The sequence below is a fragment of the Leopardus geoffroyi genome, chromosome A2, assembly GCF_018350155.1.
Source record: "Leopardus geoffroyi isolate Oge1 chromosome A2, O.geoffroyi_Oge1_pat1.0, whole genome shotgun sequence".
Classification (NCBI taxonomy): domain Eukaryota; kingdom Metazoa; phylum Chordata; class Mammalia; order Carnivora; family Felidae; genus Leopardus; species Leopardus geoffroyi.
The window spans coordinates 10,934,355-10,961,114 of record NC_059331.1 but is presented as its reverse complement, the minus strand read 5'-3'; the positions used below and the strand labels follow the sequence as shown (position 1 = coordinate 10,961,114).

Sequence of the window (26,760 nt, the reverse complement as noted above, 5' to 3'; positions counted from 1 at the left end):
AGACACCCCAGCCAGGTGAGTCCAACAGCGCAGTGGACCGTGGGTGAGAGGGTCAGAGAGAATGGAAGCCAAGATCATTAACTGTCACCACTTGAGAGCCAATCCAACGTAGCCCAGAGCAAATGGTCACTGTGTTTGTTTGCTTAATTAATTCATGTATTTATTCAGTGGCTGTGTCAGTTTCAGAGGGAGTGCCATTCACACTCTTGAAGAGCTTTCTTATTCTTTTTCATTCAATTGCTATTATGGCCATGCTAGAAAAACTATGTTGAGATTAAGTTCAATGTGTGGTTGTAATCAGGTGTAATTTTGTCCCCCGGGCGACATTGATCAATGTCTGGAGACACTTTGTCTGTCACGCTGGAGAGGGGTGCACAGAGGTCAGGGATGCTCTGAACATCTTACAGGGCACAGGACGCTCCCCACCACAGGGCAGGCTCTGGGCAGGATGGGTGCAGAGACTGGGAAACTCCTGATGAAAGAATATCAGTATCTGTAATACAGCCGCTTTCACGTTCTGTGTTCAACCTTGTAACATTTACTCTTACGCCAACAAATTCAGCATAACCCTTTGGCTCCTATTTGAAAGTTTCAACCACAAACAATGTAACAGCCCTGTAAGTTTTTTTCCAGGCTGCTGGGTGAAGGAGACAGTTCTTGTTATTTTCCTCAACCATCCCTCAGTTTCAGCCAAGGTCATATGTTTGATGACCATTCTGATTGGTTTTATTATTATTCTATGCCCATAGGTTTCTCTCTGTGTCTCTCTTTCTTTTATTTTTAAAACACCATCAGCATTTCAAATGATTTCCTGAGATCATTGTTTCTCAATTGATTCTTGCAACATATTTTGATCATAAAATTTTTTAATTTTATTTAAATAAATCTATCTTCTTACTTCTGAGATTATGGCTTTATTTAGTGGGTTTGCTCACCTGTGAATGTTATATGTAGTTTCCTTGATGTTCTGCTATATTGTATGGTTACACTTACACTGGGGTCATAATCCCTCTGAATTTTTGTGAAGTGTCTGAGGAGGGGACCAGTTGCATATTCTTCCAGATAGATATCCACTGATGCCAGCACTGGTTTAGATATTCATTTATTCTAGCGGTTACATAGCAATTCAACTTTTTCCAACTAAACGGAAATTAAACCTTGTGAACAAAGAAGGTGAAATCCCTTCACTAGCATATGTTTCTGTGTAGCATCATGGACAGAGAACAATAATATAAATATACGGATGGCATCATGCGGTCAAGCATAATCATGTGAAACAAGTTTTTTGGTACAAAACTGGACTGTCGTGATGTCGGGAGCATTTACAGAACATGGTCTGGGGAAGCCTCTGTCCACTGGCTGACATACAGAATGAGGATTCAAGGTGCCCCTTGGGTTTGTGAAAAAGACACCAATACCCAGAGTCCAAGAGTATCAATGAGAGGACATCACATAGGGAAGGGAGACGAGCGCCTGGGTGGCTCAGTGGGTTAAGAGACCTCGTCTTGGTTTCGGCTCAGCTCAGATCTCACCGTTCGTGAGATCCAGCCCCATGTTGGGCTCTGTGCCCACAGCATGGAGCCTGCTTGGGACTCTCTCTGTCCCTCCCCTGCTTGTGTGCTTGCTCTCTCTCTCTCTCTCCCTCCTCCCCTGCTTGTGCTCTCTCCCTCTCTCCCTCCCCTGCTTGTGCTGTCTCTCTCTCTGAAAGAAATAAACATTAAAACAGAAAGGGATAACAGGGCTGCCCTCACCTGCTGTCAGCCCCCATGAAGGCGAATTGCCCAAGTAATGATGCAAGAGGCACGTGAAAGCGAAGTCTTCCGTGGTTGACCTTGTAACTGCGCCCCTTGCAGCCAATCGCGTGCGCTTCCTTTTGTGAAGTGTTGGCTTATCCCTTCGCTCATTTTTTCCCTTGGGCCCGCCATATGTAAGGTGTTTGACATTAGGAAGATTTCCGCACTTTCGTCTTTGGGGGGAAGTAAATGTGTTCTCACATAGTTTTTGCTGGGCATCAGGGGAGGTGGTCGGGTGCAAAGCTGCCAGAAGCGAGGAGGTTACTGTTCGTCACAGTCCCTCGGGGACCCCTTGAGCTTACTGGATCCTTGCTCTGCTGTCCAGACTCTGGGTCTTGTCTAGCAAGGGATGATTATAATGCGAGTGAGGCTAATGTCAGGGAGGAGACCAGAGCCCCACGTAAGGGTCCTTGTTTTGCTTTCATTAGGATCAGGAAGCTTACAGGCTTGATGGGTGTGCACAGGGACAATGGAACCGTCCATGGTAACTCATCCGGCGTGGGGGAAGTGGGGCTTTGAAGACATGTGGTGTTAAGGGTTTGGGTCAATGCAAAACAAATCCTGGGGCCCGGGCACAAGGTTGTTTACAGCAGACATGAGGAGCCACCTCTGTTTACCTAAACTGGTCTAGGGGCAAGCCAGACAATGCAGGCTACCTAGGGGTCATCAAGGCACCTTTCTTTTGCTAATTAGCTCCCCTGGGGGCAACTTCCCCTTGCTGAGGTCTACAGCCTTGTTTACCCATTTACCTAATTTTAGTCCTTCCTTCCTGGGAAAGCAGCTTTCTGCTATTTATTCAGTTGGGGGGCATTTCAGTCCTGAATACCTAATCTTTTTCCCTCATTTTGGATACTTCTATGCAGAGATTTCCCATTCCTATACTTTTGTCCTATGGTGGGGGCCTTTGCCCTCTTCACCTAATCTTGGATGCCTTCATCCTGTGTCTCTTTATGCCTTGTTAACGCATCTGTGCAAGCTGAGGGAATTCCTAAGCTTATTCCCCACAGTTCCCCCCTTTTGTTTTTCTTGGTTCTTCTAGTTTCCTGTTCCAGGACTGTCATGATGAGCTCCTCGTCCTTCGTTTGCTGTTGGAAGGCTTGGAGGGTGATTCCGCAAAGACACAAAAAGAGACACAGTGGAAGCATTCTGCTTCCCAGAGTTATCCAGAATTTGAGATGAGTGTTGCCTGTGAGAAAGGATTTAGGTCGTGCCACGTTGCCCAGGAATCAGCCCGTGCATTTTTAAGCTGATCTTCTGCATATTGTAGCTGTCGGCACAACGTCACATTTAGATCTTCTATATTGTTAGAGTTGTAGGAACAGAAGACACTGCAAAAGTGTGTCTGGTCAGCATCCCACGCTTGGGAGTGATTATAAGGAATGCCAGCCATGCAAATATGCTGGTAGTTAGGGTCGCAGGACAGTTTAGAGCGGAGGGACAAGGCCTCCTGTCTTTTTCCAATAAATTCCACTGACGCCCGAAGAGCTTCGAGGCGGGCCAGAACTTGTTTATCAATGGAAGTCTGGCTTATAAATTCTTTCGTAGTGTTGACCATAAATTTATTAAGGACACGGGCTGTCTGGATAGTATGATGCAGGCTGAGTCCCGCTACAGTGGCAGAAGCGATAATGCCTGCTGCTGCTAGGATGCCCATGATTAACAGGCCAACAAATCATTTCTGCCTTGCAGCTGAGTGCCAGTGTTGAACAAGCTTGGAAAGAGCTCCTAGTCCCGATGGATGCGTATAGGGCTGAGAGCTATTAACAGGAAGCCAGGCCGAGATGCGCTTAAGTGCTAATAAAGAGGAGATGTTTAATTGGGGGATATTATCATTATTTACGCAGGACACAAGCCAGCCCTGGGAGGTAGAGATATTATAATTATTTTCTAGTTGTTTGATCTGTAAAGTGGAGGTAGCAAAGAGAAGGTAGGAAGAAGGGATACAAATAGTGGTCCCTGCAAATTGATGGTTGTGCGGGGAGGCCCAAGTTATATTACTATGTCAATTTACATAAATTTCACCTTGGCTAACAGTATGAATGAAGAAGGGAAGGCCTCGCTTCCAAAGATTAACAAACCCAGGTCCTTTTAACCTCCTCTTATGTGCAGAAATTATAGGGCCAGACAAGCCTCTGTCTTTCAAAACAGTATTCTTCCTACTAGGCTGGCCAAAAGGTATGGTCTTATTACAGTATTTTGTTTCACAATGTCCTCTAGGACCGCTGTCAATAGTAGTTCAATTGCCCCAGCGAAGATTATGCTGTTTCTCCACAACAGGTTGTCCAGGGAGAATGTTCCAGGGATGGTCTGAATATTTGAGAGTAGAGCACGCTAGAACATTAGGAGTCTGAGATATGTTTGTTTGTTTGTTTGTTTGTTTGTTTGAGGTATATGAAGCTTGTGGCTGAGAAGGAGGTAAAATTGTCTGGCCTTGTAGAGGTTTTGGGCTGTACATATAAAAGCCAGCTGATTTTTAGTTGGAGACAAGCAGATAAGTTGCTAAGTTTAGTAACACACACAGGAGGTGCTGGAGGAAGCCACCATTGAGGTCTTGGCATAGAAAGCCAATGGTCTTGTTCCGTTTGGAAGGGCAGGTTAAGATTGGCTCCTCCCAGGAACTCAGTGTCATAATGGCCAATAGGAATATCCCAGTCCAGGAGTGTTAGGCTGTCAAATATAGGTGGGTTAAGGAGATGAGCCCAATACGAATACTGAGGTTGGCTTGGACAAATGAGAGCAAGGAGGGGAATCAGGGTTACACATATCAAATTCCTGTTAGTGATGGAAATCGTGGCCATCAGATGTGAATCAGGGTATATGCAATGTAATTTTCTTGTAAGAGGATACCGGTAGACAGACGTTTAAGGCTTCCCCATGTTCTATCAGGGGCAGGGATTTGTGTTTGTGGAGTGGCTTCAGGATGGGGAGTCCACCAAGAGGCTTCTTCCATCTTGAAGAAGGGGGGCAGTGGCTGCTCATTCAGAATCATTCTCTGGATGCCCTGGCTCACGGGAAGGTATCCCGGGTGTCTCCATCGTGCCACGGTAAGACTTCACCAACCGAGAGGCAATCCACAGAAGTCCAGAATCTGAAAGTACGCAGGCAGATCCTCGACCGCAGGTGAGAAGTCGAGTGGGCCCAGTCTGTGTGGGCCCCCGCTCGGGGGGTTTGCGTAGCGCCATAGGGTGAGAGGGTTTATCTGGTTTTGAAGAATGTCATTCAGCTGTAGTTAGTCCTTGAGGATCAAGACTTAAAAAGTGAAGAGTAATCATAGCATGATCAAGAAGGAGCTGAGGTTGTCATGCAGACTGCTGAGGTTTTTTGGGGTGCTAGTGGGGTTCGTGGGGTCTGGAGCCGACGACCAAGAAGGAATTCTCGAAGACGTCTTTTGTGCCAAGAGGTGATTTATTGAGGCATGGGGACAGGACCCGCGGGCAGGAAGAGCTGCCCAGGGACCATGAGGAGAGACTGGTTTTGTACTATGGAGCTGGGGGAGGTAAGGTCCAGGGGAAGTTTCCAGTGAGATTTTCACATGCTGAAGACAACTCCCAGGTTACTGGAGGCCTAGCTAGTGTCAAGTGAAGGTAGTTCTTCCCTCTAGCAAAGCAGTAAGACAGCAAGGAGTTCCTGGAGAAACGTTTTACTCTGCCGGCCTCACGTGTTTGCCAGTGGGCTGCAGGGTGTAAGGAAATGGAGTTCTGTTAGCCATTTCCTTCTGCCTTTGTTTCCCCCATCACTGTGGAGAGGTGATGGAGACTCAGGTCCTGCTGGACTGTGATCTCCATCAGTTCACCCTCTGTTTACCCCTTTCCTTTGTTCTTGGGCAGCGGGAGTGCCCAAGGAATATCACACACATCCCACCTGGTTGGGAGGGGATGCTTGCGGCCGGTCAGCTTGCCTTAGGCTCCCTCATCACAGACAGCCAGGGGCCTCTCCCCCTTTTGGTTTGTGTAACATGCTTTTCGAGTGTATGATGTGCTCATTTCACAATTGCTAGGCCTTGTGGATTATAAGGAATGGCTAATTCCAACCAAGGCTTCAGTAAAACAACTTAAAAGGGCACGTTGTCCTTTTTTTCCCCCTTTTAGTTAAAATTTTATTTATTTATTTATCTATCTATCTATCTATTTATTTATTTATGTGGATCCTGAGAAACTTAACAGAAGACCATGGGGGAGGGGAAGGGGGAAAAAAAACTTACAGAGAGGGAGGGAGGCAAACCATAAGAGACTCTTAAATACTGAGAACAAACTGAGGGTTGATGGGGGGTGGGGGAGAGGGGAAAGTGGGTGATGGGCATTGAGGAGGGTACCTTTTGGGATGAGCACTGAGTGTTGTATGGAAACCAATTATAATCATAATAAAATAAATTTATTTGTTTCATTTGCAATAAATATGCAAATTATTTCTTTAATTTATAAGACAATAAATTATATTTAATAAAAGTTATTTATTTATTTATAAAATATAAATATATATTTATTTATAAATAAACATGTTTATGTATTTATTACCTTTAACAAACACGTATTTTCATTTTTTAATCTTTCTTACATATCTCTTACTTTTTTATATACAAAGTTACTTATATCCATTAGCCTTAATAGCATTTAGCAGAATTTTAACTCCTAGAAACCTTTCGTCTCCATTGAAAATTAAATAATAACCAACTGTGAATTGTCTGTTACATCAGAAATTTTTTAGGTGGCCGACTTATGAATCCATTAAGCATAATGCATGTTTTTTAATGGATTTACCTGTTCTTCATTTTTTTTGTCTTTGCCATAAGAAGTCGGAAGCATAAACCGTGTTTAGTAAGCAATGCTTCAGCGTTCTGTTTGATGTGGAAGAGGCCTAAATGTCCGATGAACTTAATTCAATTTATCCTTTGAGCAAAACGCTAAAGTTTTAGGTTGCCAAAGACCCTGAAAGCTATTTTAACAATTACCCATGAAAACTGTGAGACAAAGTTAACTATTACTGTAAGTTGTCCTTTTGCTAACAAATTGGAACAGAGATCACAGGAGCTTATTTGGCCTTCAGTAAGCCTCAGCAGAATAAAGTTTTAATATTTAATTTTAATAATTTAAAAGACATGTCTATCTTAATTACATTTTATCTGTGTGTCCCCCCAGTCCTCCCCCCAGTCCTCCCCCCCCCCCCCCGCCCCCCCGCCCCAGGACACCGGAATAGCAGTGTCAAAGTTCTGCATAGCGGGAGCCACGCGAGCAGCATGAAACTCTTGGGCACAGACAGCATACTGGGCTGGGGTCAAAATGATGCTCATAAAAGAGCCCCAGTCCCAGGCACCCATGGAATAAGTACCCCAAGTATTTTCCAAAATGTCGATTGTAATAGGGCTGTGATGGACATACAGCTGAACTGATTTTTGCAATTCTTTTGCTACTGGAAAGAGCAGGCCTTCATGGACCTATTGCCCACTTTGCCTGACAGCGGGAAACCGCTGGAACTTACCGGCCTTACGGGCTTCCTTAAAGTACTTTCGCATTGGGGTGAGGACTTTATCAGAACCGGTCGGTGAGGTTTTTAGAGGCTCCATATCTTCCCATCCTTTTGGGAGAGGAGGAGTATCTTTTGGCTGCAAAGGCACCGAAGGCACAGGTTGACTATGAAAAGTTCAGGTTTTTCCTCTATTTTGGGTAATTTTACATCTTTAATGTTTCTTTTAAATTATTTTTTTAATGTTTATTTGTTTTGAAGGAGAGAGAGAGAGAGACAGAGCATGAGCGGGGGAGGGACAGAGAGAGAGGGAGACACAGAATCCAAAGCAGGCCCCAGGCTCTGAGCTGTCAGCACAGAGTCTGACATGGGGCTTGAACTCATGAGCCGTGAGATCAGGAACTGAGCTGAAGTCAGACCCTTCACTGACTGAGCCACCCAGGAGCCCCTGGGTAAGTGTACATCTTTATGTACATCCTCTGAACTCAAGGGCAGTATGGACAATGGGCTAAGTGAGGATTACCTTTGGGGGACATTAACCCCCTCAGAATGCCCAGCTTTAAATGTTTTCCCTACTTGTTCCCAAATATCAAGTCCACAAGTACGTTGTTTTGGGAAGCAAGGGCAGTGTTGCTGGGTAATCATTAGTTATGTAAGGAGTGCTTTCCGATTGAGGATAGTGTCGGCCACCTTTCCCAATGATTATAAAATACGAATGTATTGTTCCTGTTTTGGGGAGAGGGAGTTTCCTATAATAAATCTCTCAAAAGTTCCGCCGCAGCAAATCGTAATATAGTTTCGCTTTATCTCTTACCTTGTCAGGAAGAGACTGTAACCCCGTGCATTTTTCTTGGAGCTCTTTAGTCGTTCCGCGGGTCCTGCAGTCCTTGAGTTGCACCGCCTCCTGGCCACCCCGGGTTCTGCCCACATCAGCCTATAGTCCTCTTGACTCTGATCATGTCAGGGTCACCATCTGTCAGAGACTCTGGGTCTGGAGTTCTCTCTTGTCCAGCAAGAGAGTGGATGCAGGGTTAAAATGCAAGAGAGGCTAATGTCTGGGAGGAGACAAGAGCCCCGAGTAAAGGTCCTTGATCCATTTTTATTAGGATCAGAAGGTTTACAAGCATGACGGATGTGCACAAAGAGACAATAAACCATGAACATTAACTCAGGTGTGTGAGCGAAAGGGGGCTTTGAAGATATCCTGGCACTGGGCAAGTGGTTGTTTACAGCAGACATGAGGCACCACCTCTGTTTACCTAAACTTGCCTAGGGCACAAGACAGAGCATGCTACCTTGGGGTCAATAAGGCACCTTTCTTTGGCTAATTAGCTTCCCTTGGGGCAACTTCCCCTTGCTGAGGTCCATAGCCCTGTTTACCTGTTGACCTATTTGGGTCCTTCCTTCCTGGGAAAGCAGCTTTCTGCTATCGTACTAAATGGGGTGGCATTACCGCCCTGAATATCTAATCTTTTTACCTCATTTTGGATGCTTCCATGCTGAGATTTCCTATTCCTATACTTTTGTCCTGTACTGGGGACCTTTGCCCTGTTTACCTAATGTTGGATGCCTTCATCCTGTGGCTTTCCCTTTCTTTATGCCTTGTTAACTCATTGGTGCAAGCTCAGGGAATTCCTAAGCTTATTCTCCACACTCTGCCTCATCCATTTCATTCACCATCCCTATGTCTTTCCACTTATTAAACAAATGTATGTATGCATATATGTGTATATATATATGTGTGTGTGTGTATATGCATACATACATTTGTTTAATATGTTTAATACATATGTTTAATATGTATATATATATGTCTTCAATCTAGTTTATTTTTTTAAGTTTTTTTCAATTTAATTTTTTATTTTTTTAAATTTACATCCAAATTAGTTAGCATATAGTGCAACAATGATTTCAGGAGTAGATTCCTTAGTGCCCCTTACCCATGTAGCCCATCCCCCCTCCCACAACCCCTGCAATAACCCTCAGTTTGTTCTCCATATTTATGAGTCCCTTCTGTTTTGCCCCCTCCCTGTTTTTATATTATTTTTGTTTCTATTCCCTATATTCATCTGTTTTGTCTCTTAAAGTCCTCATATGAGTGAAGTCATATGATTTTTGTCTTTGTCTGACTGACTAATTTCATTTAGCATAATACCCTCCAGTTCCATCCACGTAGTTGCAAATGGCAAGATTTCATTCTTTTTGATTGCCGAGTAATGCTCCATTGTATATCTACATACCGCATCCTCTTTATCCATTCATCCATCGATGGCCATTTGGGCTCTTTCCATACTTTGGCTATTGTTGATAGTGCTGCTATAAACATGGGGGTGCATGTGTCCCTTCAAAACAGCACACCTGTATCCCGTGGATAAATGCCTAGTAGTGCAATTGCTAGGTCGTAGGGTAGTTCTTTTTTTTTTTTTTTTAATTTTTTTTTTCAACGTTTATTTATTTTTGGGACAGAGAGAGACAGAGCATGAACGGGGGAGGGGCAGAGAGAGAGGGAGACACAGAATCGGAAACAGGCTCCAGGCTCTGAGCCATCAGCCCAGAGCCTGACGCGGGGCTCGAACTCCCGGACCGCGAGATCATGACCTGGCTGAAGTCGGACGCTCAACCGACTGCGCCACCCAGGCGCCCCGGTCGTAGGGTAGTTCTAATTTTAGTTTTTTGAGTAACCTCCATACTGTTTTCCAGAGCGGCTGCACCAGCTTGCATTGCCACCAACAAAGCAAAAGAGATCCTCTCTCTCTGCATCCTCGCCAACATCTGTTGTTGCCTGAGTTGTTAATGTTAGCCATTCTGACAGGTGTAAGGTGGTATCTCATTGTGGCTTTGATTTGTATTTCCCTGATGATGAGTGATGTGGAGCATTTTTTCATGTGTCGGTTGGCCATCTGGATGTCTTCCTTGGAGAAGTGTCTGTTCGTGTCTTTTGCCCATTTCTTCAATGGATTATTTGTTTCTTGGGTGTTGAGTTTAATAAGTTCTTTATAGAATTTGGATACTAACCCTTTCTCTGATATGTCATTTGCAAATATCTTCTCCCATTCTGTCGGTTGCCTTTTAGTTTTGCTGATCGTTTCCTTCACTGTGCAGAAGCTTTTTGTTTTGATGAGGTCCCAGTTCATTTTTGCTTTTGTTTCCCTTGCCTCCAGAGTCGTGTTCAGTAAGAAGTTGCTGTGGCCAAGATCAAAGAGGTTTTTGCCTGCTTTCTCCTCGAGGATTTTGAGGGCTTCCTGTCTTCTATTTAGGTCTTTCATCCATGTTAAGTTTATTTTTGTGTCTGGTGTAAGAAAGTGGTCCAGGTTCATTTTTCTGCAAGTTGCTGTCCAGTTTTCCCAGCACCACTTGCTGAAGAGACTGTCTTTATTCCATTGGATATTCTTTCCTGCTTTGTCAAAGATTAGTTGGCCATAGGTTTGTGGGTCCATTTCTGGGTTCTTTATTCTGTTCCATTGATCTGAGTGTCTGTTCTTGTGCCAGTACCATACTGTCTTGATGATTACAGCTTTGTAGTATAGCTTGAAGTCTGGGATTGTGATACCTCCTGCTTTGGTTTTCTTTTTCAAGATAGCCTTAGTAATTCAGGGTCTTTTCTGGTTCCATATAAATTTTAGGATTATTTGTCCTAGCTCTGTGAAGAATGCTGGTTACACTGATAGTGATTGCATTGAATATGTAGAGTGCTTTGGGCAGTATCGACATTTTAACAATATTTGCTCTTTCTATTCAGGAGCATGGAATCTTTTTCCATTTTTTTGTGTCTTCTTCAATTTCTTTCATAAGCTTTCTATAGTTTTCAGTGTATAGATTTTTCACCTCTTTGTTAAGTTTTATTCCTAGGTAGTTTATAGTTTTTTGTGCAACCGTAAATGGGATCAATTCCTTGATTTCTCTTTCTGTCGCTTCATTGTTGGTGTATAGGAATACAATCGATTTCTGCGCATTGATTTTATATCCTGCAGCTTTGCCAAATTCATGAATCAGTTCTAGCAGTTTTTGGTGGAATTTTCGGGTTTTCCATATAGAGTATCATGTCATCTGCGAAGAGTGAAAGTTTGATGTCCTCCTGGCCGATTTGGATGCCTTTTATTTCTTTGTGTTGTCTGATCGCAGAGGCTAAGACTTCCAATACGAAGTTGAATAACAGTGGCGAGAGTGGACATCCCTGTCTTGTTCCTGACCTTAGGGGGGAAGCTCTCAGTTTTTCTCCATTGAGGATGATATTAGCGTTGGGTGGTTCATATATGGCTTTTATGATCTTGAGGTATGCTCCTTCTATCCCTACTTTCTTGAGGGTTTTTATCAAGAAAGGATGCTGTATTTTGTCAAATGCTTTCTCTGCATCTATTGAGAGAATCATATGGTTCTTGTCCTTTCTTTTATTGATGTGATGAATCACGTTAATTGTTTTGTAGATACTGAACCAGCCCTGCACCCCAGGTATAAATCCCGCTTGGTCGTGGTGAATAATTTTTTAATGTATTGTTGGATCCAGTTGGCTAATATCTTGTTGAGGATTTTGCATCCATGTTCATCAGGGAAATTGGTTTCTAGTTCTCCTTTTCAGTGGGGTCTCTGTCTGGTTTTGGAATCAAGGTAATGTTGGCTTCATAGAAAGTGTTTGGAAGTTTTCCTTCCATTTCTATTTTTTTTTTTTTTTTGGAACAGTTTCAAGAGAATAGGTGTTAACTCTTCCTTAAATATTTGGTAGAATTTGCCTGGAAAGCCATCTGGCCCTGGACTCTCGTTTTTTGGCAGATTTTTTTTTACTAATTCGATTTCCTTACTGGTTATGGGTCTGTTCAAATTTTCTATTTCTTCCTATTTCAGTTTTGGTAGTGTATATGTTTCTAGGAATTTGTCCATTTCTTCCACATTACCTATTTTATTGGCATATAATTGCTCCTAATATTCTCTTATTATTGTTTTTATTTCTGTTGTGTTGGTTGTGATGTCTCCTCTTTCATTCTTGATTTTATTTCTTTGGGTCCTTTCCTTTTTCTTCTTGATCAAACTGGCTAGAGGTTTATCAGTTTTGTTAATTATTTCACAGAACCAGCTTCTGGTTTCATTGATCTGTTCTACTGTTTTTTTGGTTTCGATAGCATTAATTTCTGCTCTAATCTTTATTATTTCCTGTCTTCTGCTCGTTTTGGGTTTTATTTGCTGTTCTTTTCCCAGCTCCTTAAAGCGTAAGGTTAGGTTGTGTATCTGAGATCTTTCTTCCTTCTTTAAGAAGGCCTGGATTGCTATATATTTTCCTCTTATGACAGCCTTGGCTGCATCCCAGACATAGCATATGTATATGTTTAAGTTTGTGAAATACACAACAGGAGATGGCCATCCCAACATGGAGCTTCAACTTCATTTGTTCACGGGAGGCTTAGGAATTAACATTTCCAGGAGCCATTTCTACATTTTTCAGGGGAAATATCGCTGATCTGGTCTATTTGGGTTGTATCCATTCCCAGCATAACCTGGATGGCATGGGCAGTAAAGACAGGGATTACACAACCCAGAAGACCACGGTGTCCTGTGTGTTTGTGTGACTTGTGGAAGGTGAGCAGTCCTCACAACAGGGGCCAGGACTCCTAATCTCAAGGTGACACAATACAGGGGCCAGAACTCAGTCAAGAGCAGGCACCAAGATGGAGATCTGTGTCAGTTCATGGGATGTCTTTGCAGCACAATGAGTACAGAGGGAGAGGTAGTGTGGACAAGAACGGCCCTGTGTCTTGAGGTCATAGTTGTAGCAGAGAGACTACTTCCATCATCACATGTGTGACAGCATCTGTCATCAGTGTCCCCCAGGCTCATTCTCCTTGCAGCACTGGCTTTGCTTTTTGACTTGAACATTTGAAACAAGTACCTTCCTCAGTGTCTCTGCACCAACCTGCATTCTGTCTGCTGGGCACACATTTCCCCCATAATCCCACATCTACCTCTCTTTCCTATCAAGGTCTGTGATCCAATATCACCTTGTTGCAGAATATGCCCAAATACCCACAAAAATAGAATGCCCTATTTGCTGTTTTATGCCTGTTTTTCTTTTCTTCATGTGCTATGCACATATGCACCCCTCACCATCTAAAAAGTTATACAATTCTTTTATATGCTTATATTTTTTCTCTATCATTGTAGGACTTTTTTTCTTTAACACGTTATGCTCATTCCTTAGATAGTGCCTGACACATGGTCAGCACTCGATGTATATTCCTGAAATTCTTGAAGAACTTCTTAGTAAAACTGTAAAATATATGATTCCTTAGGAAAGAAGCTGATTGAAAAAAACCACACAGAACATATCAGATATGTCTGAGTGCATTCCTGAAGGGGACCATATTCACATACAACATATTAAAATGAATTTCTGAACTCCAAACTATAAAAGTAGTATTTCAATACTGTGAGTAATGAAAGTTTGTGTGAAATGTACTCACATTATTTCCTTCTTTCCAAGAAGCCACCTCTACCACATGGAATTGAGCAACAAAACACGAATTTCAGAATTTCTTCTCCTGGGATTTTCAGAGAGACCAGAACTGCAGCCCCTCATATTTGGGCTTTTCCTCTCCATGTACCTGATCACTGTGTTTGGGAACCTGCTCATCATCTTGGCCATCAGCACAGACCCCAACCTCCACACGCCCATGTACTTCTTCCTGGCCAACCTGTCCTTTGTAGACATCTGCTTCACCTCCACCACCATCCCGAAGATGCTGGTGAACATCCGGACTCAGAGCAAAGTCATAACTTATGAGGACTGCATCACACAGATTTATTTTCTCATTCTCTTTGCTGTACTGGACGTCTTCCTCCTGAGTGTGATGGCCTATGACCGGTTTGTGGCCATCTGTCACCCCCTGCACTACATGGTCATCATGAACCCTCGGCTCTGTGGGCTGCTGGTTCTGGTGTCCTGGATCATGTGTGTCCTGAATTCCCTGTTACAAAGTTTAATGATGTTGCGGCTATCCTTCTGTACACACTTGCATATCCCCCACTTTTTTTGTGAACTCAATGAGATGCTCCAGCTTGCCTGTTCTGACACCTTTCTTAATAATGTGGTGATGTATCTTGCAGCTGTCCTGCTGGGTGGTGGTCCTTTTGCTGGGATCCTTTACTCTTATTCCAAGATAGTGTCCTCTATACGTGGGATTGCATCAGCTAAGGGCAAGTATAAAACGTTTTCCACCTGTGCGTCTCACCTGTCGGTCGTGTGTTTATTTTACTGTACGATGCTTGGCGTGTACCTCAGCTCTGCTGCTACCCAGAGCTCCCACTCAAGTGCCACAGCCTCGGTGATGTACACGGTGGTCACGCCCATGCTGAACCCCTTCATCTACAGCCTGAGGAACAAAGACATAAAGAGTGCTCTGAAAAGAATTTTTTGGGTTCAAGTGATGTAATGGCCAACTGTCTTGGGGTTGGAGACATGTGCATGATTGCAGGGCAGAGCCTCAGAACCAAGAACTGCTCTTCCTTGAATAGACTTTGGCAGGAGAATCTGCTCCTTCTGTTTTTCTCCTGGAATTTCCACTTGTTTGCTTTCAACTTCTCTATACATTTAAGGAACTCACTTTATCAAGCTTCTGCTCTGTCTGACACACAGTTTCCCCTTTGTCCATTTTCATACATCCCCAGTGTTTTCCCCAGCCTTAGAACACAAATGCCTGGAAATTTCTGTATCTAATGGGACAAGTTGGATATCTTAAAAATAAATTTTTTTTCAAATGACTTATCCCACGAGAAGTAAATCTCCCCTAGATTTTGCAAGAACGTAATCATGAGTTATAGTCTTCATATGGAAAAAAGCTACACTTGGCCCCTAAGCCTGTTGCATCCACACGACTCCTGAAACAGAATGCTATGGGCACCAGTGACAGTCACAACAAGGTTTATTACAATGAGAGGCAAGGGCCACCGATCGGGACCAACATTCTTGATAAGAGTGCAGCCTCGAACAGCCTGGGTAGAGAGTTTTTAAAGCCGATCACATCGTTTTATCATTACCTGGGAACAGAACAGAAAAACAGTTCCCAGATGAGTTAGAAACAGTTGCCAGATGAGTTGGAAACAGTTGCCTAATGAGGTGTTTATTTTAGACTTTCTGCCTTGAAGTTGCAACCAGTGGATCTCCTTGACCTTGCCTTTGATGCTCTTTTCTTTGAACTTTTCTTTCCTTCATTGGTAAAGCCTAATTTACAAGAGTAAAAGCAAGGCTGTTATCTTTTGACCTTCAGTGTCAGAACAAAGGTGTTATTTTTCAAGCCAAGCCTTAGGCCTACACTACAATTTAACCCTTACAAACCCTCTCCATAATTTTATTGCAGATGAACATACAAACCAAAGTTTTCACCTTGTGACTGTCAATCTTTTTACATCACAACCTAAGCATTCCTACTGATGATGTGGACTCTAACAGTGTTCCCTTTAAGCCTCTGGCTATTGACACCACAATGCTCTGGCTAGGAAATTCCTGGCACTCACCTGTGCCCATGTGCTTGTGGACATTCCCAGAGCTTATGCTGTGACTCACTGGCCCTCGGGTTCTTATTGTGATCAGAAGACACACCTCGGCACCACCATCAGAGAACTCTAAAAAAGCAATGCCTGTTACTCACAGATCCCGGAGGGCACATGGGATGACCAAAGGCCATTTGGAGAGGTCTGAGAAAGGGAGACAGAGATTGACAGACACTGGGAGCACCGCTGAGGGATCTGATTTATTGAGGACCATGGCCAGAGTGGCTAGGGGGTTGCAGGTTCACACCTTATTGAACAGTTTTATAAGGGTAGATTTCAGCAGCTGAAGGGGAAAAGCAAGGTCACTCCAGGGCAGTTATATTAGTTACCCGTGCTTTGTCAACAGGAACATCCTGGCTGGGGCGGTCGGAGTGCTAATTTGGTAATTGTGTCATACACCTGACAATATGTTTCTTCAACATGGTTGTTTTCAAATGGATGTCCCAGAAATCCAAAGCTTAATTTCAGGCATTTACATTATAATCAAAAGCTTAATGTCAGGCACTTACTCTAAAAAACATGCGACTGTATTTCCTAATCGGTCTCCTGTTTTTTCTCTGTTATTCAGCACGGTGTCCAGGAAGGCTACCATAGCCCAAGACAAAACTTGTTCAGCATAATGTATCTCCCAGTGGAGTCTACATGGAAAGACAAACTTAAATAAGTGATCAACCGGATATATTCTTAGTGTCAGGACGACCATAAATAGGAGGCAAAATTTCAAAACACTCTCTGTTACTACACAAATTTCTTTCTTCTTTCTTTCTTTCTTTCTTTCTTTCTTTCTTTCTTTCTTAACAGTTGATCCTGTGCATCTATTTATTGAAGCATAGAACATTTGTGTCCACAGCTGAAGGGACTTAGTTTTTGAGGTGAAGGATTGCTCAGTGTCTTCTATGCTTTATCACGGAATTTTCTTCCTGTTTCTACTTGAGAACTTCCAGTGCTACCTGCTAATATGACACTTCCTGGTATTATACATAAAATAACTCGCTTTTCTTAATTTTTGTCACAAATGCTAAGGGTTGGCAAAGGAACAGTATCAGCCCCATCCATTTCGTGCCTCCGTCCTGCTCTGAAATCTCTCCCACCCGCATGACCAGAGGATGCTTCACACAAGAGCTGGATGTCCTGCTGGCATGTGGTTCAGGGTCCCCAGGTCTTCTGCACAAACGTGCATGTCCTACAAACTCTCCCCATTACCTTGAGGGGAGCCTACATATAGTCACTTGTTCATCAAGTCACGGGAAATAGACTTGAACCACAGAAGGATGACAACCACTCTCCTCAATTATCGGACCATATGCCACAAATAAAAAGCAGCACACGTCTGATCACCTCAAGTCTGTTTGCTGGGGTGATTGTGTCAGCCAGGTGTTGCTGTATAACAAACAGGCTGTTCTTATCAAATGGGATATCATAATGATGTGGGGTTGCCGAGCACAATGGTGAAGAAAGAATTCTTGAGACTTTTTATGGTGCAAAAAGGTGCGTTTATTAGAGCTTGGAGATAGGACCCATGGGCAGAAAGAGCTACACTGGGATTGTAAAGAATGACTGATCATATACTTTTAAGTTTATGGAGGAGGGGAGTAGAGATAGCACGTTTCTAAGGAATTCCTTTATGCTGAAAGTGAGGTTTACGGGGCCATGGAGGTTTGGCTCTTGTCAAGATAAGGTTGCTTTTCTTGTCTAATAAAACGTTAACATTAACGCAGCCTCGAGTTCCTGGACGTGACTCAGGGATTTGTCAGTGGGCTGCAAGTTGTAAGGACACTGATGTTTAGCTACATTTCTCTTGCTTTTGTTCTCCTCATCGATGATACCTTTAGCATCAAACGGGATCATATCGGGAAACATTTCTTTCTTTGTCTTTTTAACATTTATTTTTTTGAGACAGAGAGACAGAGCGCAAGTGGGGGAGGGGCAGAGACACAGAATCTGAAGCAGGCTCCAGGCTCTGAACTGTCAGCACAGAGCCTGATGCAGGGCTTGAATCCTCAAGCCGTGAGATGATGACCTGAGCCGAAGTCAGACGTTTAAGGGACTGAGCCACCCAGGAGCTCTGAGAAGCATTTCTAATCTCTGCTGGGCTCCTCATGCATCTGTGGTCTGGTACGAATCTCTCTGTTGTGTTTCTAAGGCTCATCCATGATGCTGTGTGTGGTTGTAGTGCTCTACTGTCTCAGCCAATTTGTGGTCTTATTACTACATTTCCATGTGCAGGGTATTCTATTTCTAAATAAAATGAATTATCATGTGAATTCTTTGCACTGAATCCCAGTGTTCCTACACCCGTATGTAACATTGGTTTTCCTTCCCTGGTGGAAGGGCTAGCTCCCAAACCTGTAAGGAGAGTCATCTATCTGTGCTCTCTATCCAACCCTCAGCCTGTACCATAGATATGTGCCCATTTAATTAAATTCCCAGAGTATAATTACACAGTTTGATGAATTAAACGAGCTACATGAAAATTCATAGCACATAGTGCAAATTTCCATTTGTGTATAATTTAAGTTTTAACTGCTTTGTGAGGTAGTTCTTAAAATTTTAAACTCCCTAAGCCTCTCTTTCCTTATTTCTGAAGGCAGAGTGGATGCTAAACATAACTTCCAATGAAATGTAAGGAAAGAATGAAATGCATGGAAATACATTTTTTACTCCAAGGAAACCATTCAAGTGTAGTGGTTGTGTCTTATGTGTGTGTGTGTTTGCACAGATTTTTCTTTCTTATAATGTGTACACACACAGATGATTTACGATTTCATCTTTATGTTGAAAGATTTGAGAGAAAGTTGGAGAGGATAGTACTGAAAAGAACGAATGGTTGAATCAGCCTAAAATAAAAAGAAGCAGAGATAAAGACACAAAACTTTAAATTACAATGGGTGAACTTAATTTTTGTTTTTAAATTTATGTATTTAAATTAAAGTTAGTTCACATACAGTTTACTATGGGTTTTAGGCGTAGAACCAAGTGATTCATTGCTTGCCATGACACCCAGTGTTCTTCCCAAGTGCCCTCCTTAATGCCCTGCACCCATTTAGCCCATCCCCCCCCACACCTCCTCTCCAGCATCCCTGAATTTGTTCTCTTTGTTTAAGAGTCTCTTAAGGTTTGCCTCTCTCTGTTTTTATTTTATTTTTCCTTCCATTCCCCTGTGTTCATCTGTTTTGTTTCTTAAATTCCGCATATGAGAAAAACCATGACATTTGTCTTTCTCTGACTGACTTATTTCACTGAGTATAATACCATCGAGTTCCATCCACGTTGTTGCAAAAAGATCTCATTCTTTCTGATGGCTGACTAATATTCCATTGTAGGGTATATCACATCTTCTTTATCCGTTAAAGGGCATCTGAACCCCAATGTTCATAGCAGCACTATCAACAATAGCCAAACTATGGAAGGAACCCAAATGTCCACTGGCTGATGAATGGATAAAAAAGATGTTGGTGACCCTAATTTTGATCATGAGGTCCTTTCCTATCTTGTTGCCTCAAAGACATTATAGTCAGACCACACTCATTTATGCCCACAGGAATTCACTCTACCACCTGCTGGGCAGAATATCTCCAAATTGTTTTAATTTTTTTTCTACATAATTTATTGTAAAATTGGCTCTCATACAGTGTGTAAAGTGTGCTCTTGGTTTTGGGGGTAGATTCCCATGGTTCATCGCTTACCTCCTATTGTGGGTTGTTAAACTGTAAATTGCCCTTAACCAAGGGCAGCTAATGAGTGAATTGAGAGGCTTAAAGTTGGTTGTCTCAAATAATTTTATTGACTATGTTCATATGAGATTCCTACTGCTGCTGTAAAATATCCCCACACCAGCTGCTTGAAACAAACACATACAGGCTCTTACACTTCTGGAGTCAGAGGCTTGGAAGGAGTCTCAGGGCTAATAGCAAGAAGTCTGCAGGGTTGAGTTCCTTCTGGAGGCTCAGGGGAGAATCTGTTGCAGTCTCTGTGGCTGGCCACCTCTTCCTCCACCTTCAGGGCCAGCAGGGTAGCATTTTCAAAGTCTTTCTGACACCAACTCTTTTGTCTCCTTCCTTAACAACTGGGGGACCGTCATGATTACCTTAGGCTCACGTGGATAATCACAACTAATATTTTTATCTCAATGGCAGCTGACTAGCAGTCCTGTTCAATTTGCCACCTAAATCCTTCTTTGCTATAAAAAATATTTTAAAGGTACTGGGGATTTGGAGGTGGGCATATTTGGAGTGTTGTATTCTGCCCACTACAAAGTATTTTTCTCTAAGTATATTATTTTGATCACTTACAAAAGCAATAAACACAGAATTTATGCAGCTTAATGAACGAGCAAATACTGTATTCCTTCAAAATCACATCATGCAATGACACTATTCAGTGCAGAAGACTTAAAATTACCTACACCTATCTCTAACACAGGACCGCCTCCTTGCTAATCAGAGTGTTCCACATACGATAGTGTCCCACCTATATCACCTAGGAACTTGTAGAAATGCAGATTCTCTGGGCCACTCAGGATGTGTTATCAGATTCTGCATTTGTAGTGGGATCTGTGTGGATTCACAGGCACACTGAAGTTGGAGAAATGCTGGTCTATTTGGATTTCTACCTTTTGTGGTTGACATTTGTGGCAGGATAGTAATATTTTGGGGTGCTTCCCTTTTCCTTGTAGGTGTTTGGCAGCTTCCCTTCAGACTTTGACAGGTATCCTCAGGGGAAAGTGCATTTCTGGCTGAGAACCACTGCCCCAGTGTTTGAGAACTAGAAGCATCCTGACAGAATCAAACTTAAGGGACACCTCATGCTCAGATATTCAATTCAGACAGATGACTAGTTACCACCAAGCACCATTTCTACAATGCAAAGTGGACTTTTAGGCTTCTGGGTGAAAAAGACATTTCCAGGACCAGATGGCTTCCCAGGAGAATTCTACCAACATTTAAAGAAGAGGTAATACTTATTCTTTTGAAGCTGTGTCCAAAAAAATAGAAATGGAAGGAAGACTTCCAACTTCATTCTCTGAAGTCAGCATTACCTTGATTCTAAAACTAGAGAAAGACCCCACTAAAATGGAGAATTACAGACTAATCTTTCTGATGAACATGGGTACAAAATTATCAACAAGATAGTAGCAAACCAAATCCAACAATACGTTAAAAGAATTATTCACCACAATCAAGTGGGATATTCCTGGGCTCTTTGAGTGGTTCGGAATCCTCAAATCAATCAATGCGATACACCACATTAATAAAAGGATAAGAGCTACACGATCCTCTCAATAGATGCTGATAAAAACCCTCAAGAAAGTAAGGATAGAAGGAACACACCTCAAGATCATAAAGGCCATGTACAAAAGACCCAGAACTAATATCACCTCAATGGGGAAAAAGTTAGAGTTCTCTACCTAAGGTCAGGAACAGGACAGGGATGTCTACTCTCATCACGTTTGTTCAACATAGTGTTGGAAGTCCTAGCCTCGGCAATCAGACAACAAAAATAAATAAGAGGCATCCAGATTGGCAAGGAAGAAGTCAAACTTTCACTCTTCGTTGATGGCATGATACTCTACGTGGAAAACCTGAAAGGTTCCACCAAAAATTGCTAGAACTGATGCATGAAGTTAGCAAAGATGCAGGATATAAAAATTAACATATAGAAATCGGTTGCAATTCTATGCACCAATAGTAAAGCAACAGAAAAAGAAATTAAGAAATGAACCCCATTTACAATTGCACCAAAACCCATAAAATACCTAGGAATAAACTTAATAAAGAGGTAGAAAAAAACTGTACACTGAAAACTATAGTAAGCTTATGAAAGAAACTGAAGAAGACACAAAAGTATAAAACATTCCATGTTCATGGATTGGAAAACAAATAATGTTAAAATGTTGATAGTACCGAAAACAATGTATGCATTCAATGCAAGTGCTATCAAAATAACACCAGCATTCTTCATGGAGCTAGAACAAACAATTCTAAAATTTGCATGCAACCAGAAACAATCACAAATAGCCAAAGCAATTGTGCAAAAGAAAATCAGAGCTGGAGACTTCACAATTCTGGACTTCAAGCTGTGTAACAAAGCTGAAATCATCAAGACAGTATGGTACTGGCACAAACACAGACACATAGATCAATGGAACAGAGTAGAGAACCCAGAAATGGACCCATTTACATGGCCAACTAATTTTTGACAAAGCAGGAAACAATATCCAATGGAATAAAGACAGTCTCTTCAGCAAATGGTGCTGGGAAAACTGGACAGCGACATGCAGAAGAATGAACCTGGGCCACTTTCTTACACCAGACACAGAAATAAACTCAAAATGGATGAAAGACCTAAATGTGAGATAGGAAACTATTAAAATCCTACAGGACCAAACAGGCAACAACCTCTTTGACCTTGGCTGCAGCAACTTCTTACTAGACACATTTCTGAAAGCAAGGGATAGAAGGGCAAAAATGAAGTATTGGGACTTTATCAAGATAAAAATCTTCTGCACAGCAAAGGAAACAATCAACAAAACTAAAAGTCAACTGATGAAATGGGAGAAGATATTTGCAAATGACATATTGGATAAAGGGTTAGCATCCAAAATCTATGAAGAAATTCTCAACCTCAACACACAAAAAACAAATAATCCAGTGAAGAAATGGGCAAAAGACATGAACAGACACTTTTCCTAAGAAGACATCCCAACGGCTAACAGACACATGAAAAGATTCTCATCACTCATCATCAGGGAAATACAAATGAAAACCACAATGAGACACCACCTCACACCTGTCAGAATGGGTAAAATGAACAACTCAAACAACAACAGATGTTGGCTAGGATGCAGAGAAAGAGGAACCCTTTTTCACGGCTGGTGGGAATGCAAACTGATGCAAGCACTCTGGAGAAGAGTATGTGGGTTCCTCGAAAATAAAAAATGGAGTTACCCTACAACTCAGCAATTGCACTACTAGGTATTTATCCAAAGGATACAAAAATGTTGATTCCAAGGGACACATACATCCCAATGTTTATAGCAGCACTATCAACAACAGCCAAATTATGGAAAGAGCCTAAATATCAATCAACTGATGAATGTATAAAGAAGATGTGGTATATATATTATATTATATTATATTATATATAATGTAATATTGCTCAACAATAAAAAAGAATGAAATCTTACCATTTGCAACAATGTGGATAGAACTAGAATGTATTACCCTATGCGAAATAAGTCAGTCAGAGAAAGATAAATATATCATTTCACTCATATGTAGAGTTAAAAAACAAAACAGATGAACATAAGGAAGGGAGGAAAAAAAAGAATAAAATAGAGGGAGGAAAACCATAAGAGAGTCTTAAAGTGAACAAACAAGGTTGCTGCAGAGGAGGGCAGGGGAATGGGCTAAATGGGTGATGGGCAGTAAGGAGGATACCTGTTGGGATGAGCACTGGGTGTTCAAGGCAAATGATGAATCACTGGGTTCTACTGTTGAAACCAATACTACACTGTATGTTAACTAACTGAATTTACATAAATAAAAAAATTTTAAGGTGTAACAAAAACCTTGGGTACTACATTCTTTGGCTTCGTGATAGTTTCGCCAAAACCATTAGGAATTTCATAGTTAGATCACAAGTTAAGAGTCATCATTTACCCCCTCATGATGAAGTATTTATTAACTATAAGAGATACATTTAGATTTTCTGCAGCATAGACTAGCTTAGCACACTAAAGGGATTCTATGGTTTAATTTTGACAAAAGTACAATCTATGATGTAGAACTTTCATGAGCTGTATTCTCTGTTGTAGAAATGGGCTCAGAGGAATTCAATGTGCTGCTCAAAGGCACAAACCAATTAGCAAGTAGTCTTAATTGGAATGATGTCGGGATATTTCCGGTTCTAAAACTCTGGGAAGTGGTTCCCAACCAGAGTTGCTCTTGGGTTTTTTGTCCATGTCTGAAGAGGTGCTTCTGAATACCATCAGCCGCAGGACAGCACCCGACAAAAATAGTTATCCAGCTCCAAGGGTCAATGGCGAGAGGGTGAGGAAACCTGTTCCACACTAAGGTTTCTCCACTTCACTGTGCACACAATTCCCCAGGGACTGTAGTTAAAATGCAAATTCTGATTCCTCAGGTCTCCAGGGGCCCCGAGGACCCTGCTTCTCTAACAAGCTCCCTGGTGGTGTTGATGCTGCGGGTCCTGGATGTGGAGCCCAGACTGAGAGCAAAGCTGTGGTCCTTCGTTAGGAGAAATTTAAGTTAGAATTAAAGTTGTTAAGATGGCAATACTACCCCAAAGATCTACAGATTCAATGATAATTTGAAAATAACAAAAATGGGGTATTCTTGGAAAACATTTTTAAAACCATCTTAAAATTAAATAAAAAATCTCCCAACCATGAGCACAGGAGGTCATCCCATTTATTTATGTATTCTTTAATTTCTTTCAGGACCATTTTATTGTTTTTATTTATAAGTCTTTTGACGGCAATAAGTAACCAATCATTCACCCCAGCGAATAAATCCCCTTAAACACTGCCACTGCTATTCCATACTTGACTGAGAGATGTACAGCTTGAGAAGAAATGTAGAGCATAGTGATACAAAGGAGAGTTTAAAATTTGCTTTATCATAGTCGAGGGCATCTTTGACTCCAAGGCCATATTAAGTCATTCTACTTATTTGAATTTCTGTTTCCATGTAGACTCCACTGGTAGACAAGTTTTTGATAATCAGTTTTGCCAGTGACTAATGTAAGCACTGGGGACATAGAGCCTGAGAAGAGAACAGTATCCTAATTTGGAGAAAAAAGCTAATGGCCCTTTATAAAACACACTGGTATGTTCATCAGGAAAAACAGTTAAGGCAGTGATAAAGGAATGACAGACTCAAAATGAAAAACTGTGGTCCCAGAGTTAGAATAGAATAGAATAGAATAAATAGAATAGAGAATAGAATAGAATAGAATAGAATAGAAACGGCCTATTTGCCAAATTGAATTTATTCCAACAGAGAGGTAACAAATCACTATTCTTTTAGTAAAACTAAAAACATTATTATGTGGAGTGATTTTGTCATTGGTGAAGAAATTATTCTTTTTTCTTTAAAATTTTTATATATATATTTTTTTATTTTTTGAGGGAGAGAGACAGAGGCAAAACATGAGGGGGGGGGCAGAGACAAAGGGAGAGACACAAACCTGAAACAGGCTCCAGGCTCTGAGCTATCAGCACAGAGCCCAATGTGGGGCTCGAACTCGGGAACCAGGAACCTGAGCCGAAGTCAGATGCTTAACCAACTGAGCCACCCAGGTGCCCCTGTGAAGAAATTCTTCTTAAGAAATCCAGGCAGTTCCATGAGACAAATGAGAACTCCTAATTTTCTCATATCACAGCTTGCGAATCAATTTAGAAATAAAAGAAAAAGATGAAGGGAAAAAGGTTGGGTCACACAGAGGGAAAAACTTAATAAAATGAGGAACTAAATTGTACTGAGTGGTTGAAAAAATAAAAATTCCGGGAAATAAATGAGAGACACAAACTCTATGTCTACAATCTGCTTAAAAAAACAAAACAAATTTCTGACGCTAAGACTTTGAGGCTTGCAATCCTGGGAAATTCTTCAACTGCAGGACAATTGGACTTTTTCTAACTGCCATCGCAGAGAATCTCTTCAGAGCCCCCTTTATATCTTTGTTCCTCAGGCTGTAGATGAAGGGGTTCAGCATGGGCGTGACCACCGTGTACATCACCGAGGCTGTGACACTTGAGGGGGAGCTCTGGGTAGCAGCAGAGCTAAGGTACACTCCGAGGCCCGTACAATAAAATAAGGAGACAACCGAGAGGTGAGATGCACAGGTGGAAAATGCCTTATACTTGCCCTGAGCTGATGAGATCCCACGTATGGAGGAAAGTATCTTGGAGTAAGAGTAAAGGATCCCAATGAAAGGACCACCACCCACTAGGATAGCTGCAAAATACATCACCAAGTTGTTAAGAAAGGTGTCAGAACTGGCAAGTTGGATCATCTGATTGAGTTCACAGGAAAAATGGGGGATTTCCAAGCCTGTACAGAAGGACAGCCACAACACCATTGAAGTTTGCAACAAGGAATGCAGGACACTCGTGATCCAGGACACCAGGACCAGCAGTGCACAGAGCCGGGGGCTCATGATGACCGTGTATTGCAGGGGGTGACAGATGGCCACAAACCTGTCATAGGCCATAATGGCCAGGAGGCAGATGTCCAATCCTGAAAAGATGATGAAAAAGTTCACCTGTGTGATGCAGTCCTCATAGGTTATGACTTTGCTCTGGGTCTGGATGTTCCAGAGCATCTTCGGGACGGTGGTGGAGGTGATGCAGATGTCTACAAAGGACAGGTTGGCCAGGAAGAAGTACATGGGGGTGTGGAGGTGGGAGTCAGAGCTGACGGCCAGGAGGATGAGCAGGTTGCCAAACACAGTGATCAGGTACATGGAGAGGAAAAGCCCAAATACGAGGGGCTGCAGTTCTGGACCCTCTGAAAATCCCAGAAGCAGAAATTCTGATGTCCGTGTATCATTTCCTGGTTCCATGAGGTTGCACTGACCATGAGGAAAGACGATGGGAGACATCATTAATTTTCACCTGAACAGTATCACTCACATTGTTGCAATGCTACGATTTGTATTTTGCTGTCAAGAAGTTGTAGTGAGGGTCAAACATATTCCAGGCATTGTCTAGGCAATGAGGCCCAGAAAATCAAAAGCCAGTATAATCCAGTGATGGAGAAGGAACAGAAGGAAATCAAATTATCAATAGGACATCAGAGGGTGTCGAGTGCTGTGAAGAGAACAAGAGTAGGTGTAAAGGAGAGTGTGGATACAAGTGTTATTTTGTAATTGGTGTTCAGTCAAGAACAGTGAACAAGGCGACAGCTGAACGGAGTCCTCAGGGAAAGGAAGGCAGGAGCCACGAGCA

General features: G+C 42.1%; 2 protein-coding genes across 2 annotated transcripts; one reads left to right on the top strand and one right to left on the bottom strand.

The window, feature by feature from the left end:
• The first annotated feature begins 13,738 nt into the window (after nt 1–13,738).
• Nucleotides 13,739–14,671, top strand: LOC123605431 (olfactory receptor-like protein OLF4). The gene has a single exon (XM_045492301.1). It carries the CDS (start codon nt 13,739–13,741, stop codon nt 14,669–14,671), a length of 933 nt encoding a protein of 310 aa, XP_045348257.1.
• A 10,714-nt stretch (nt 14,672–25,385) lies between these two features.
• On the bottom strand, nt 25,386–26,375 carry LOC123604918 (olfactory receptor 7A17-like). The gene has a single exon (XM_045491065.1). The coding sequence runs from the start codon at nt 26,373–26,375 to the stop codon at nt 25,386–25,388; it is 990 nt and encodes a 329-aa protein (XP_045347021.1).
• Between the last annotated feature and the right edge of the window lie 385 nt (nt 26,376–26,760).

Excerpts from the sequence above, each read along its gene's own strand:
- LOC123604918 (XM_045491065.1), bottom strand. The coding sequence starts at position 26,375 with ATGGAACCAGGAAATGATACACGGACATCAGAATTTCTGCTTCTGGGA.
- LOC123605431 (XM_045492301.1), top strand. The coding sequence starts at position 13,739 with ATGGAATTGAGCAACAAAACACGAATTTCAGAATTTCTTCTCCTGGGA.